The sequence below is a fragment of the Copadichromis virginalis genome, linkage group LG7, assembly GCF_057382275.1.
Source record: "Copadichromis virginalis isolate Kocher_CV1m ecotype Utaka linkage group LG7, C_Virginalis_male_GT1.1, whole genome shotgun sequence".
NCBI classification, from domain to species: domain Eukaryota; kingdom Metazoa; phylum Chordata; class Actinopteri; order Cichliformes; family Cichlidae; genus Copadichromis; species Copadichromis virginalis.
Window position 1 is genome coordinate 69,625,310 of NC_140624.1, and position 16,492 is coordinate 69,641,801.

The window sequence follows — 16,492 nt, forward strand, 5'->3', positions numbered from 1 at the left end:
AGTGTTAGAGAAAAAAACTGTATGGCAATTAATAAGAAAGAAATTGATTAATGACACATATCAAAAATTAATAATATAAAAATTGCAAATTTACCACAACTTGACACAAAAATTTAAAATAAGCAAAAGAAAAACTGGAAGATTTCCTTTTTAAAAATGTGAAAAATAATAATAATAATAATAATAATAATAATAATAATAATAATAATAATAATAATAATAATAATAACAATAATAATAACAATAATAATAATAATAAATTATAGGCAATTTAAAAAACAAACTACGAAATATATGAAATATTTAGACAAATTTCAAAATAATCTGAAGCTTGGGAAATTAATGGCAAAAAATATCTATATAATTTTTTTTTTTAATCTTAATTTAAAATTCAAGTTAAAGTCATTATTTTATACTAAACCAATTCAAATGGATATCTCGTGATTATCCTGACGGTTTTTGTTTTGATGAGCAGATGCAGTAATTGACCCGGACCAGAGGGTGGCGCTGCAGTGCAGGCCCTCTCGCGGTGAGCAGCAGAAGAAGAGGCGGGAACAGAAGTTGCTGGAGAACGTTCCTGTCGGAGGTGTTTTAAAGCGGAAACTTCCGTGAACGCTGAAATCAGCTGTTTGTTTCTGAGTGTTTGACGCTGCGGGACGTCGTTTTTATTTTCAGCAACAACAGGAGGTGTCATTTATCTGACCTTTGACCTCAGACACGCTTTGGAAGCCGCTCGCTGACGTTAGCAGTTAGCCGTCGGAGCTAACCGGTCCACTCGCTCTGCTGCTGCCCGGAGACGCACACCCAGAGTCCAGTGCTTATAGTCAAACCAGCCGGGACCTCTGAACGTTTCCTCCGGGGCTGTAGGTAGGACAGAGCCGTTTCATGTCACCCCCGGGGCCGGTGTGGACTCTTTAATGGGAGGCGGATCGCTCCGGGGGAGTGGACGCTGTCAGTTTGGAAGAACGCGGAGCTCCTGGCTTCCTCTCGGGCTCTCATGGAGTCTCTGGCCGGGTATGTGTACAAGGCTGCCAGCGAGGGCCGAGTCCTGACCCTGGCCGCGCTGCTGCTGAACCACTCCGAGGCGGAGACGCAGTTCCTGCTGAGCTACGTGACCCACCTGAGCGGCCAGAGGTCCACCCCGCTGATCATCGCGGCGCGGAACGGCCACGACAAGGTGGTCCGGCTCCTCCTGGACCACTACAAGGTGGACACCGAGCAGACCGGCACGGTTCGGTTTGACGGGTACGAGCTCACCCGAGGCTACCTGCGCTCCACAGCCAGGTTTATTACTCAGATATCACCAGTTTCATGAAGTCAGGCAGGACAGAGGTCACGCAAAACTCAAAGTGTTTGTTAAAAGAAAAACCGAGTTTACAGAAATTCGTCTGATGTAGTTTGACTGGTCCTCACCTGCTAACCTGCTGCACCAGCTTATGTCCACAGCAGCTTTCATATAGTGCCCTAAATAAGTGTCAATCAAACTAATCTTGGGAAATGAATAAACTTAACAGAAGTTAACAGAAACAAAACTGGTGCATTTGTGAAAAAAGGGTCAGAGGTTAAAAATGGAAAAAGTCTGACATGATGATGGAGAACTAATAAGACATTTTTGTTGGAAACAGTTTTAGAGGATGTTTAAAAAGGACAATTATTACATTTTACAGCTGTTAGCTGCTGTTAGTCTGCATTAGTGAAACTGTTTGAAATGGATCTGTCGTTGTTGGAGGAGGAGAGCGGGATGATGAAGGCGTACATGTGTGAAAGTCATAGTATGGTCTGACAGCGGTTTGTGGTGTTTGGGGATAAGTCGTACTCTGTGCGGGCGTCTCTGATCACATACATAAAATGTGATCAGGTGAAAAGACGATTTCCATCTCGGCCACTGTATTCCACTTCCACACGCTGCGAACCATATATACCGTATATTTTAATGGATTAATTCTAAGTTGATTCAAATTCAAATTTTATTTGTCACGTACACAGTCATACACAGTACGATATGCAGTGAAATGCTTGGACAACTGCTCGTGACCTAAAGAAAACAAAAAAGGAAAAGGCTATGAATAAGATAGGAAATAAATATGAAAAATTAAAAAGGGTAAATTTAACTAGGAAGGAATAAAATATAAATTAAGGTTAAAAATGAAATAACTGTACAACACAAATTAGAATGAAGGGTAAATTTAACTGGGAGAATAAGATAAAATATATAAATTAAAGTTGAAAATAAAATAACTGTACAACAAAATACACAATATAGAACTATATAAGAATGTATGAAGAAATATAAATATATATATACACAATAACAGCAGCTGTACAAGTATTAACTGGAAATGAAGAATATAGTGTCCAGTGTTGTGCGATCCACATTATGTCTTGTGCAGTGCAAATATGCTTAAAGTGATTTAAGTGATGAAGTGAAAACAATGTCCAGAAAGTCCAGTGTGTGTAAGAACTGTATGTGTGGGTCAGTACTGTGTGGTGGTGTGATTGAGAGACCGTATCGCCTGCGGGAAGAAGCTCCTCCTCAGTCTCTCTGTGTTGGTCTTCAGGGAGCGGAATCGCTTTCCTGACCTCAGCAGAGAGAACAGTCTGTTGTTGGGATGGCTGAGGTCCTTCACCATCTTCCTGGCCTTGGTCCAGCACCGCCTGCTGTAGAATGAGTGCAGGTCAGGGAGGGGTGATGCGAACACATCAAGAGGATATATATGAATACTATAATCTGGTTTCTATCAAATACTCTAAAAAAATGAGGTACTGTATGTTTACCGTTATATAAGCGATCTGTTTCACTTCAGCGAGGTCTGCCTGTAAACGTGCTGTTAAATGTTCTTCAGTGCTTTACGTGATGAGGCTGAAGGCTCGGTTAGATAATCAGAGCACCTTTGAAGTGATAAGAGAATCCGGATCACGGGGAAAGACCAGGTTTCTGTTTCATTTTAAAAGCATTGAAACCAAAAGCTTCATTCAGCGGCTCTTTACCTCAGCAGAAGGTGTTTGCTTTTTAAATTATTCCTCGTTTAATGAGCAGTTTGTCAGGAAACAGATGAGCAGCCTGAGGGGTCGACATGCTGCAGGTCTGCTGCCGCTATCCAAACGTGACGGTTCAGAGTCTCCGTGGAACGGCACAAAGACCGCGGCGTTTTATCTCTGATGGTTCAAACATCTCGTGGAGGTCGACAGATGTATTCAAAGCATGTCTGTGTCCTCTGGTCCTCAGTCATCAACGTCACAGTCAGTCCCACTGTGTGCTCTCTGCAGTAAAGGAAGAGGGCGCGCTTGATTCATAACCAGACAAAAGAGAGCTTGAATTTTACTGAGATTGTTCTGTTTTCATGAGTTTTGGTAAACTGACACCTGCTCTACGTAAACGGCTTTCATTTAGAAAACACTGAATGGGTGAAGGACAGAACTCCTGAAAATTACAATTCAACCAACAGTTGAATCTGTTTTTATTGTTCTTGTAGTCGTTACTGTCGTTGTTGTTTGAATCGTGACCATTTAACCGGAGGATGATGACACGTTAACGTTTGTTGTCTCTGGCCTGCAGCTACGTCATCGACGGTGCCACGGCGCTGTGGTGTGCAGCCGGCGCAGGACACTTCGAGGTGGTGCGTCTTCTGGTGAGTCACCACGCCAACGTCAACCACACCACCATCACAAACTCCACCCCCCTGCGAGCCGCCTGCTTCGACGGGCGTCTGGACATCGTTCGCTACCTGGTGGAGCACAACGCCGACATCAGCATCACCAACAAGTTCAACAACACCTGTCTGATGATTGCCGCCTACAAAGGCCACACGGAGGTGGTGAGGTTCCTGTTGGAGAAGGGGGCGGACCCCAACGCCAAGGCCCACTGCGGGGCCTCCGCGCTGCACTTTGCAGCTGAGGCAGGACATCTGGACATTGTCAAAGAGCTGATGCAATGCCAGGCATCCATGGTGGTGAACGGGCACGGCATGACGCCGCTGAAAGTGGCGGCGGAGAGCTGCAAGGCTGACGTGGTGGAGCTGCTGCTGGCGCACGCCGACTGCGACCCTCACAGCCGCATCGAGGCCCTGGAGCTGCTGGGCGCCTCGTTCGCCAACGACAGGGAGAACTACGACATACAGAGGACGTACCACTACCTCCACGCGGCCATGATGGAGCGCTACCGCGATCCAGACAACAACATCACCAAGGAACTGTTCCCAGCCGTCGAGGCTTACGGAGGGCGCCGCGAGTGTCAAACGCTGCAGGACCTGGAGGCCATCAGGGTGGACCGCGACGCCCTGCACATGGAGGGACTGATGATCCGAGAGCGGATCCTGGGCTCGGACAATATCGACGTGTCGCATCCGATAATCTACCGTGGCGCCGTCTACGCTGACAACATGGAGTTTGAACAGTGCATCAAGCTGTGGCTGCACGCCCTCCGCCTGCGGCAGAAAGGAAACCGCAACACGCACAAGGACCTGCTGCGCTTTGCCCAGGTGTTCTCGCAGATGGTCCACCTGAAGGAGCACGTGTCAGCCGCCGCTGTCGAGCAGGTGCTGAGTTGCAGCGTTCTGGAGATTCAGCGCAGCATGGTTCGCGTGGAGGCCGCCGCTGAATCCGAGCTGCCACAGGCCATGGAGAGTTACGAGTCCAACGTCTTCACCTTCCTGTACCTGGCGTGCATCTCCACTAAAACCACCTGCAGCGACGCGCAGCGCGCCGCCATCAACAAGCACATCTACGACCTGATCCAGCTAGATCCGCGGTCACGCGAGGGCGCCTCGCTGCTCCACCTCGCCATCAGCTCCACCACGCCGGTGGATGACTTCCACACCAACGATGTGTGCAGCTTCCCCAACACGCAGGTCACCAAGCTGCTGATCGACTGCGGCGCGCAGGTCAATGCCATCGACAACGAGGGCAACACGCCGCTGCACGTCATCGTCCAGTACAACCGGCCCATCAGCGACTTCCTCACGCTGCACGCCATCATCATCAACCTAGTGGAGGCCGGCGCGCACACGGATATGACCAACAAGCAGAACAAGACGCCGCTGGACAAGAGCACGACGGGCGTGTCCGAGATCCTGCTGAAGACGCAGATGAAGATGAGCCTCAAGTGCCTGGCGGCGCGCGCCGTCCGGCAGCACCAGATCACGTATCGCAACCAGATCCCCAAAACGCTCGAAGAGTTCGTGGAGTTCCACTGACGCCGGACGATTTTTAAAAACGTTTTTCTAACAGTTCACACGGTGCTGAGGTTGGCAGCTCAGATCGTTTTTTGAGCATTTTTTTATAAAAAAAATCTTTTTTTTCTTTTCGGCAGCACCAGGCAGCTTCCTGTTTTGCCTTACCTCTCTGCCAGGAAGCTGCCGCCACGTCGCCGCGATTGTGTAAGAAGAAATGATCGGACCGAAGGAACGAGTGCCTGAAGAGACGCCGCCGGACGACCGAGCTCAACCACCAATCAGCCGTCGCGCAGAGGATTATTTTTTAATTGGAGAGAAGTTTTTATTGGGGTTGTTCCTGACTGTGGCGGGTCGAGGCTGAATTCAGACGTCTGCTTCATCACGTTTGAGTTCAACTTTTTCTTCTGGCTCTAAAGAAACTGTGCGGACACTCCTGCTCTGAATCCTTCCACGCCCTTTTATTTATAGTTGTGGGTATTTATTTGGGCAGCGTTCAGCCTTTTTCTCATCAGCTGTGTCGGGTTTTGTTTTTGTTGTTTTTTTAATGAGATTTCTGATAAAATAACTGCAAATGAGCTGCTTTGACTTCCTCTCACTGTCTGAGAAATTCTAAAAAGAAACAGCATAAAAAATGTCAAAGTTTAGTGTTAGAAAGAAAACAGACGACCTTTACACGGAGTTTCATCAGATTTGTCTGAATGCAGATTTTATGTCCCGATAAAGTTAGTTTTTTTTTTAGTTAATGGTTAAGTACGTGCCAAAAAGCCTCCGCCGAGGGTCGAACTGAGTCTTGAAGCCCAGATTCAGTTGAAGTGTTCAAACCGACGTCTCTCCTGCTGTTGTAGAAATCAGCAGGAGTTACACTTTGATGCCATAACGTGACAAAGTTTTATTTTATTCTAACTTTTGACACCAGGATGTGAAAAGTGAGCCAACAAAAGGCTCGTCAGTCGGTCTCTTACGGTTTAGATAACGAGCACATCTCAAGCTCGCCGTGATGGATGTTTCTCCACGCTGACTCTTGGGAAGCTGCGAGCGTTTCGGGGGCGGGGGACTCGACTGCCGGCGGCCTTCCGACTGACACGTGGGGAGCTGGTGCGGCGTCGCCTGGGCGTTAATGACCATATCTGCGTCACCCTTGCGCACTCGCAGACTTGAAAATTGACCGAGGCGTTGGGGATCTGCAGAACCGCCCGTGGAATTTACTGTAATGTTTTGGCGTTTGTTGAAAGCCTCTCGTGTTGGTGAACGCCCCGCTGCAAGAATCAAAGATTTTAAAACTGGATCTGAAACCAAACAAGGAAAAGAAATCAGTTTTGAGTGCAGGTTTCAGATTTCTGCATCGTAGGCGTCACCTCACCGGGATCAGCAGTGCCTTTAAGTAAAACGTCCGGATAATCCCGACTCGCATCCAGTCTGATGGGCCGTTTCTGGCTTTAAGTTTTAATATGAGCGTCGTTAAAGTGAGTGGTTGAGAAATAAATGGTAATCTTACTCGGTGCTATCGTTTAGCGGTGTGAGACTGGAGTCGGCGGATTAATTTTCCAGATCTGGAGCAGGATCCTCCAGGAGGGACGTTAGAGGATGAAGGTTTTGATCGATGCTCTGCGGGCGTTTTTTGCATTCCTGCCGGATGTTGAATATCGACGCCGCGGCGTTTTATTTATCTGGGAGCAGGTCCGACTCTTCTCACATCCCTCCCCTACTGAAGCTGCCTGTCACTTTATAAACACCTTTAACCCAAACGTCACGTTCGTGAACATTTGTGCTCAGGTCGTTGAGCTTTAGATGCTCGCTAAGGCCCGGCCTGTTTGGTCCAAAGTGAGGATGAGACGTTTGAGAGCAAAGCTGTGGATGCTCCAGCAGAGGCCCGCTCTTATTTTCCACACAGGTGCCAAATCTCACCTGCTCTCATGTTTATTGCAATAATATGATGTTCAAATGTAGACCTGAGGTGGGAATGGTGTGAGATTTAGAAAAGTTTCCTGCTGATGTTTCCTCCTGTGTTTAACATCAGACTTTATTATAACACTTGGGAGGACGGCCAAGCGTTCGGGTTGTTTTACTCTGTTTGGGAGCGCTCGCACCTCAATTGACCGTTAAACATCAGGTTTAACAAGCCGATCATGGTGGAAACTTTCTCGAGGCTCTTCTTGGGCCACCGTTTGGCGTCCTGTAATCAGGTGTTGGAGAGCGTTTGCTCTCCTAATAAAACTCCAGCTTTTATTACCCATGTGCTCACAGGGCATTAGTCTGTGCCATCCACAGAGCTCGTTCTGTTTAATTCATTTTTAATTTCTTACAACTATCATTGCAGGAGTGTTTGTGTCCTGGTGGGACCTTTTTTTTCATTAAAAGCAGGTTTCTGTGGCTGAGATGAAGCCAAAGATGCTCAGTGTGCCAGGAAAACGTAAGAGATGTCAGCTGATGGGTACTTCCTGCGGGGTGAATGCTGTTAAATTAAAGTCTTCTGTCTGAGCTCAGCTGCTGTGTCCTGTTGTTGATTTCTTTTCCGTCTTTGAAATTGAAACTGCCAAAATTCAGATGAGTAAAGTGTCCAGGTTCAGGACTGCGGGGTTCCCAGCAACCACCTCAACGTGAGGAGGAAGAGCGGCTGAACGCCGAGCTCTTCAGCCTGTCTGAGGAGGAGCCTTGTGTCTGCGATGGCCGCCTTATTTCTGCCACTGGGCGGGAAAATGCAAACCACGAGTAAGATTGGAAACGATTCTGCAATCATTCAAACGTCGGGTGTTTCAAACTTTCAAGCTGCTTCTTTATAAGATTTCCAAATGTTTAAGTCGGAACTTCATTGCACATCGACGTGCGGGAGAACGTGACACAATCCCAAATTTCAAGGATCAGAACCTCCAGATGTGTGGGTGTGTTTTGTGAAAACATATAAAAAACTGATCCTGGAGTCGAAGCTTTGGTCCGTGTTTCAGGACTCAGTCGAGCACTGAGAGGCGGGACCACACCTGAGGATGCAGACCGACCTGGAGCGGCAGCCAGCGGTGTGTCGGGCGTCACACGTGACTGTTTTACTAGTTTTATATTCAGTAGCGGTGTGCGTTTGAGCTACGAGTAAGAAAATGCAGTGATCTGATTGGTCAGATCTGAAAAACTGAGCTTGATTAAAAAATAATAACTGCCATAAATGTGTCTGGTCAAGTTACACGTCCCTGTAAAGGCTGTTACTTTTCAAAGTTTGAGTTGGGCGTCTCAAAATTTCAATTTTCGTCTAAATAAGTCGAAATTTGAGATTCTGAATTTAGAATTTCAATTTATCTCAAAGTGACAAGAACACGGATGGATGGGTACAACAAACAGACTCGGGAGGAACTTGAAATTTCAGGATCTCTGATTCAAACTTTTAAAATATTTACTCAAACTTTTGAGATTTATCCAGAAAATTTAAAGAAAATTTTGAATGATCTCAACATTTCAGGTTATTAAAGAGTCCAAATTTCAGACAAAGAAGGTAAACGTGAGCGAACAGACGGACACGACTTTTATATTTCTCGTCTTTATTCTGACATTAACAGGCAGAGCGGAAACCGCTTCGACGGTGACGCCTCGGCCCTCATTCGTCATACATGTGAATATTTACACAAGTTCAAGTTTGACTTTTAAACAAAAGTGCATCAGCTACAATATATAAGCATTAATAGGATATATTTACAATTTAAGAAGATGAAATCAGACGAATGTTAGGTAGTTTTCTTTCTGCCCCGTCAGCCTCCGTTTAAATATTTACTCCATCGCTCTCCGTTGTCACGAGGCCTCCGTCACACCTGTGAAGTTCTCACATGAAAGGCAGACGTCGGCGACGCTGAAGAATCCTAACCCTTCGATGTTTCTAATGCTGACTCCGTCTTTTATATACAGTCTGTGGGTAGCTTCAATCGCACATCGCGTGGACGAAGAGGCGGGTTTAAGGTGAGGGTCGCAGTCCCTGAGTGACGGGTGGAGGCACGTGATGCGTTCAGGTGACCCATGTGAGGTCGTCAGATTTTCTCAGTGTCTTTAAGGTTAAATTTCATCGGGAACATTAATTTAAGACTTTGCAGGCCGGCGAGGAATGATGCGGCGGTGATGTCAGCCACGTTATAGCTCCTGTGCCGTCTTCCCATTGGCCACAGGCTGCTCCTCTTCCTCCTTTCTTCTCCGTCTGTTAAAGAAGCCGAGCTGAAGAGAAAACAAGGATTTACGGTTTGTGACGGACAGTAGAGCCGTTTGATCCAGACGTCCACTGTAGAGCAGAGCTCAGAACAGAGGAGTACTCTGATGATGTTCGAGGCTCCGTGTGTGTTTTTACCTTCCACAGAGCGAGGACCAGTAAGGCCAGCAGCAGCAAACCTCCCAGTGAGCTTCCCACTATGATCCAGATGGGGATGGAGTGATCCTCCTCCTTCCTCAGGTCCAGAATGATCTGCAGTTACAGCACAAACCACCTGAGTGTGTGTGAAACCAGTGTTTGACAGATTTCTGTTTTTATGTCAGGCGGTCTAATGAAGTCCTCAAACACGGAGTATAATTTAACATAGAAATATGGAGTCAAACTTAAATAATGTTGACTGAAAATGATGAGTTCAGGTGTTTCTGAGGTTTTCTTCCCTTTTCCACCATTTTTAAATGTAAACTCAGAGACACGATCGTTGCTTCATGTGTAACAAAGAAATGTTTGAAGAAATGCAAAAATGAAACAAGATACAATAAAGAAAATACATTTGAAAAAATATGCAGAAATAGAAAATTAAAGAGACGTACATTATTGGAGAAATTACACAGGATGTAAATAGAGGAACCAATTAAAAGGAAATAATATCAGAAATAAGGTTTTATCTTCATTTAGATTCCGACATAATTAAGGACTAGTTTCTTTTTATATTTTATTCGTTGCATTTTGGCACCTTTGGTCCTCCGTACTCCATGTGGCTCAATGTGTTTTTAATGTAAAGCAAAAGGGTGTAATAGTTCCTGACAGCAGGTGGCAGCACCGCTCTGTGTGTGTGAGGCGCTGATGATCAGGTGATTTAAAACGTTGGCGTGAACGTTGTGGTCAGCTGATAGAAGGCCACTGGGTTCAGTCACAAAGAGTTGGGAGGTTAAACCTGTTTATCCCAGAGTGACCTCTGTCCTCCAATGGGAGAGCGATGCTGATGGGCTCACCTGTCTGACAGGTCGGTCCTCCTGGAGGAAAATGGGACTAGACGCTTCCAGCTGGATGGAGGCGGCGGTCAGCAGCTCCAGAGACCTGAACTTCACCTGAAAGAGTTAAACAGGTAGTGAGCGCCACCTGTGCTTTCTCCTGCGGCTAATCTGAGTTTCACTAAACTGAGCCTGTTTCTGGTTAGTCGGGAATTTGATGGACTTCCTGTTTCCTGAGCTTTATGAAAACGACAGATGGGAGGAACTCACGGCGAGCAGAGCAGCGAGCTGAAGGCTTCCTGTGAGCGTCACCTTCACCTCTCGGGAGGGCGGGAGGTTCAGTTGGCACCGGACCTCCATGTTCGCGCTGTTACTGTGGTTCTGCGCACACACACACACACACACTCTGGGAAACACTGTTGTTTAACTCCACTGTTATCCTGACTCTAACAGGCTCCTTCAGCCTTACCAGCTGTGACAGGTGAGTCAGATCCTCAGGTGTGACAGGACTGCTCATTCTAACGTGAGGCAGCGTGCAGCGGGATCCCGCTGCCTGCTGGGAGGAAGAGGAGGACTCCGTTATAATGGTAACCTCTAGCTTTGATTGCTGCTTCGCCAATCTGGGCCAAAACATTAAAAAAGCAGCTGAGCACAGTAAGTCAGAAACACGGCGACAGGACAGAAAAAGAGAAACCCTCCGTTTGCAGTAGATATGTGACAGGCAGGTGGCGCTGCTGTCACTCACGCTCCTCACAGTTTAGTGAATAAGTGATGCCTGTACAGTGAAAGCTGAGGGCTTTGCAGCAACAAAGGCGGGAGTTTCATTTTAAATCGATTTAATCCTTCATTAAGGGTAAAACCTGAAAGTACAGGGAAGGCTCATTCAAGCGAGCCATCTGTTCCTGCAGCGTCGGTGAACAGAGATAACCACAGCACAAAGATTTCCAGCGTCACCTGTTCGATGCTGACGTCCGTAATGTTCAGCAGCTGGTTTCCTCTCATGGTCACAGCCCAGACATCAGCCCCGAACAGGACGCCCTGCACCGAGAACAGGCCCAGGTTCTGGATCTGCACACACGGGAGAACCGCATCAGAACGTCTTTATGAGCAAACATCTGCAAACATGCACACAGTTTGTTTCACTCACGTAATAGGAGAGGTTGAAGGTGTGAGAGCTGCTGTCTGATTGGTCCCAGGACGAAGAGGAGGAGGAGTCAGCTCTGATTACAAAACGAGGAGGGTCTCTGTCCAGAGAAGGAAGAAAGCAGACACACGTGAACTCTTCTGAATGCGCAGATGCAACTTTTTAAACTTTCAAATCACAAAAAGCTCAAAAGCTTCAGCCACCTGGTGAAGAGGAGCTCGGTTTGGTATTTCAGGGGGAGAAAGATGTCATTGGTGTTGTCGTCCGGGTAACCCTCGTCCCCCTCACTGAGTAACACACAGATAAGCACGCTTAAAAGGACGAAAGCTTGAAAGTTCAACGTAACACTTTACAATACAGCCCACGGCGAAGGGCATAATTAATCTGTGATTACAAATAATTCAAAGTATTTTATTTATATTTACTTACAAATACTCAACCAAACACTCCAGGCTGTGTTACCACCAAAATAAATGAAAGGTTTAAACTTTGTCCAAGATGAGCAGGAGAGAATCGCGCTCGTCCCACCACGTGTCCATAAATTATGACATACATCTGGCTCCATCTGACCAATCAGATGCATCCAGGTGTTTCTTTGGTCGCACCAATCATCGAGCCTTCGCCATCACAGTCAAACCTCCCACAGGAAGCGATTCTTTTATTTGGAGCAAACTTCCTCTTTCCTCCTTTAAACAAAACATTTAGAAACCAAACCTGTATGGACTGGGTTTCTTAAAATCAAGTTTTTATCGTCTTTTTTACTGTTTCCGTCTTTAAATCATATCATCTGTTTTCTGGTTGTTTCTTCTGCTTCATGAAGCTGAACAGCGATACCTGAGTCCCTGGATCTGGATTCATCTGTGAGTAATCACCAAAACACCATCACACACGCTCAGGTAGGAATTCACCTGGTCTCCTGTCGAAGTTTCTAATGTTCTCCTGTCTCGCAGCCATAAATGATCCTTCTGGAAATTCCTGGATCCAGATCCAGATGTTAATCGACTCCAAAAGTTAATCACTTCGCTACCTCTGGGAACACTTTCATGCAAATCCATCCATAACTTTTAATCTAATCCTGCAGCAGTCAGGACAGAAAACTCACATAACCTCATTCTTTCCTCTTTAATAAACACGGCACAGATTCCCAGCTGATGTTTTATGAAACTGGATCAGGGATTAAATAATTATTTGTCATTGACCACGAAGAACTAGCTAGTTACTTACATCTCTGTGCTACGGTTAAAATACGACCTAATCAGAATAGTATTAATATAATAAAATATTATATAAAATATCATATAATAAATGTTACAATAAATACGATAAAGACTCATTACAATAACAAGTCAGTTAAAAATATACTGCTCAAACATTTCTCCTGCTATATTTAGGTTGTCAGTTTTCTGTGTCTGCCTGTCCTCGTCAGGTTCAGATGTACACTCTTCATCTCACCTGTTCCCGATGAGCTGATTCCGTCAGCAACTGCTTCCCTGCAGCTTTCCAGTGATTCCCAGTGTTCCACATGCTTCTCATTTGGTTCGCACATTCCTACTCAGGACCCTGATAATCATATTTTAGGCTGCTTTCACCTGCTGCTGCTGTCAGCCTCTCTGCAACCCACCTCCACTCCAGCTGTCTCATTTCATATCTATTCTTCATGATGTTCTCCCCAACGGACGTCAAGGTGTCAGGGTCCTGGGTCTCCTGACCCAGCATGTTTAGTTCTTTGTGATGTTTGTATTATCGTACTTGTGTGAGTTATTCTATGGTTTCTAGTTTCGATCCCCTGCCCTTCATGTGTCTCTGTGTCCCCTCTGTTCTGTCTGCATGTTTGAGTTTCCCTCTGTGGCTTTCGGTTCTTAGAGTCCTCTGCATTATGGTTTATGTCTCTGTGTTTCTTAGTTGCTGTCTCCACCGTGTCAAGTTCGCGTCTCTGTGTCATACTTCCTGTTTTACTTTGAAGGTCCGTGTCTTATGTGAATGTGTCCTGCTTTGCTTGTCTCGTCAGTCCTGATTTCTCCCAGCTGTGCCCTCCTTCTGTGTCTCATTCCCCTCGTTACTTCCCAGTGTATTTAAACCCTGTGTTTCTCTGAGTCAGTGTCGCGTTGTCCCTCATGCTGTGTGGATCTCCCTGTGTCTCTCTGTGGGTTTAGTTTACTTTTGTATGACTTTTTCCTGCCAGCAAATAAAGCCGAGTTCTTCGTGTTTAAACCTCGTGCCTGAGTGCCTGCATTTTGGGTCCAACTCCTTCCTGCCGCACAGCGACTCATGACACAAGGAGGTCCCAGAACACAGCGGTACCACTAAGTTTACCTCTCTGAGGTCAAACAGCTCATCCTACCCCGATCGCCCCAATCACCCCGATCGCCCTGATCCTACCCCGATAACCCTGATCCTACCCCGATCGCCCCAATCCTACCCCGATCACCCCGATCACCCCAATCCTACCCCGATAACCCTGATCCTACCCCGATCGCCCCAATCCTACCCCGATCGCCCCAATCACCCCAATCGCCCCGATCACCCCGATCCTACCCCGGTCGCCCCGATCACCCTGATTGCCCTGATCCTACCCCGATCACCCTGATCCTACCCCGATCCTACCCCGATCCTACCCCGATCGCCCTGATCCTACCCCGAACGCCCTGATCCTACCCCGATCGCCCTGATCCTACCCCGATCCTACCCCGATCGCCCCGATCCTACCCCGATCGCCCCGATCCTACCCCGATCCTACCCCGATCGCCCCGATCCTACCCCGATCGCCCCGATCCTACCCTGTGAATCACAGGATGGAGTTTTTGTTCTCCTTAATATTGTTGTATAAAATCTCGTCAGAGGACAGAAAATAATAATCGTGATTTACTTCTGTGACATCACGTTACACATGTTCAGTTGTCTTACCTGGTAGTTACCATGACCACATGTACGTAATCCAGGAAGATGTAGCGGCTGAACTCAAACTCCACATTGAAAGTTACCTGGACAGGAAAGAAGCAGGTGCAAATTCATCCTCTCAGGATCAAAAGCATTTAATCGTCTCCTTCTCCTGGCCTAACATCCTTAATTAGAACATTTTAGTCAGAATGTTAAATGTCTGCTCCATCACATCATCGTGTGAAGCTTCTTTGTTTTCTGTTTTTTATTTATTTTATTTTCCACTGCAGCCTGTCGTCGTCTGCGGCTGAACCCGTTTTCCCTCCGGCTGTGTTCTCCCCCCAACCAGCAGCCGGAGCCTTTTTAACAGGAAGCTGGAAATAATCTCCAGCACAGTCTTATTCACACAGCAGCCCTGAGGGGCCTCACAGTGAGGGGTGGGGATCACGGTCATGTTTACAGGGACACTCGTTAAGGTAATGAAGGATTTTAGTCAGCAGCTATCATTGGCAGCATATTTCTGCCCAGTTTAATCACTGTTATTAGTCTGGCTGTATAACAGCGGTATGATGAGCTAATAACCTGTTTATCTGTGATGTTCAAACCTGTCCACATATTTAGGAGGAAGAAGAAGCTCCATCACCCTAAACAAAGGGCTGTTGTATCAGGGCAACAATAATAACCAATGAGGAAACTGCAGGTGGTCGATCCTTTTTTCATCCCAAAATCATAATTTGAATGAAAATAGCTCTGCCCTACCTGAGACAGCGACTTCATGAATGGCACGCTGATGTTGCAGATCCTCTGGGTTGCCAGTCTGTCCTCAGAGGAGCACTCAATCTGGATATCTGATTGGTCCTGAGGGAAGAGGCGGCATAACATGAATCCAGCATGCACTTTGACCTTTTTAGGATGAGAAAAGAAAGTTTGAGTACCTTCACTAAGAGGCTGGAGAAGATCAGGTTGGAGGAGGTGGAGATGTGGATGGCAGCTCCGTATGCGTTCTCTCCCTGGTTCTCCAGTCGGGCGAACACCACCATCCTCCTTCGCTCGGACTCCACGACAAACGGCTGCCTCTCAGGCGCCCCCTGGTGGCTGCAGATGGAGCTGGCAGCCCATCGGTTTGACCTGCAGAACTGCCTACAGGTGAACCAAAGAAATAATTACCAGTCTCTTAATAATTTACACGGATAGACGTGAGGGATTAGTTTAGTGGAGACCGGGTTACTCACTGAGCACTCATCAGGTCCGTGTGACTATGGAGGATGAGGTCAGGAACGCAGGTGTCTTCCTGCTCACATCCGTTCCAGAAGTGAATCTACAGGGGAAAAAAGATGATTAACGCATTTATCCATTTGTTGCAGGACATAAACACTGAAGGGAGAATTCTGAGATACTTCCAGTACAGACGACAGGCTTACAAAAGTATTCGGCCCCCTTGAACTTTCCCACATTTTGTCACATTACAGCCACAAACATGAATCAGTTTTATTGGAATTCCAGGTGAAAGACCAACACAAAGTGGTGCACACGTGAGAAGTGGAACAAAAATCATACATGATTGCAAACATTTTTTACAAATAAATAACTGCAAAGTGGGGTGTGTGTAATTATTCAGCCCCCTGAGTCAATACTTTGTAGAACCAGCTTTTGCTGCAGTTCCAGCTGCCAGTCTTTTAGGGTCTGTCTCTACCAGCTTTGCACATCTACAGACTGAAATCTTTGCCCATTCTTCTTTGCAAAACAGCTCCAGCTCAGTCAGATTAGACGGACAGCGTTTGTGAACAGCAGTTTTCAGATCTTGCCACAGATTCTGGATTGGATTTAGACACCAGACAGGTCAGGGATAAAGTTATTGAATAATTACGCATACTTTTGCAAGGCTGAATACTTTTGCAAGCTACCGTATGTATGTGTGTGTGTGTATGTATACATATGTGTATATATATATATATATATATATATATATATATATATATATATATATATATATATATATATATATATATATATATATATATATATATATATATATATATTAGGGGTGCAACGATATTCGTATCGATATTGAACCGTTCGATACAGTGCTTTCGGTTCGGTACGCATATGTATCGAACAATACAACATTTGTAATTTATTTTATCAACTTTCC

The 16,492-nt window shown here is 46.1% G+C and overlaps 2 protein-coding genes across 3 annotated transcripts in view; one reads left to right on the plus strand and one right to left on the minus strand.

Moving 5' to 3' along the window:
* The first annotated feature begins 479 nt into the window (after positions 1 to 479).
* On the plus strand, positions 480 to 5,747 carry fem1b (fem-1 homolog b). Its single transcript, XM_085464984.1, has 2 exons — positions 480 to 1,245; positions 3,557 to 5,747. The coding sequence occupies exons 1-2, from the start codon at positions 998 to 1,000 to the stop codon at positions 5,190 to 5,192; spliced, it is 1,884 nt and encodes a 627-aa protein (XP_085321110.1). The 5' UTR covers positions 480 to 997; the 3' UTR covers positions 5,193 to 5,747.
* Positions 5,748 to 8,649: 2,902 nt separating this feature from the next.
* LOC146706770 (integrin alpha-11-like) overlaps positions 8,650 to 16,492 on the minus strand; it is a 35,494-nt gene continuing 27,651 nt past the window's right edge. Inside the window, exons 19-30 of one of the 2 annotated variants that reach the window (XM_085464986.1) lie at positions 15,573 to 15,658; positions 15,276 to 15,480; positions 15,100 to 15,198; positions 14,368 to 14,444; positions 11,667 to 11,750; positions 11,467 to 11,563; positions 11,274 to 11,387; positions 10,789 to 10,872; positions 10,590 to 10,700; positions 10,341 to 10,436; positions 9,487 to 9,600; positions 8,650 to 9,356 (exon numbers count right to left, since the gene is read on the minus strand). In XM_085464986.1, the coding sequence (XP_085321112.1) occupies positions 9,276 to 9,356; positions 9,487 to 9,600; positions 10,341 to 10,436; positions 10,590 to 10,700; positions 10,789 to 10,872; positions 11,274 to 11,387; positions 11,467 to 11,563; positions 11,667 to 11,750; positions 14,368 to 14,444; positions 15,100 to 15,198; positions 15,276 to 15,480; positions 15,573 to 15,658 (1,248 nt within the window). In that variant the 3' untranslated portion in view covers positions 8,650 to 9,275. Of the gene's footprint in view, positions 9,357 to 9,486; positions 9,601 to 10,340; positions 10,437 to 10,589; positions 10,701 to 10,788; positions 10,876 to 11,273; positions 11,388 to 11,466; positions 11,564 to 11,666; positions 11,751 to 14,367; positions 14,445 to 15,099; positions 15,199 to 15,275; positions 15,481 to 15,572; positions 15,659 to 16,492 lie in introns of both variants that reach the window. The other variant, XM_085464985.1, reaches the window with a different exon arrangement.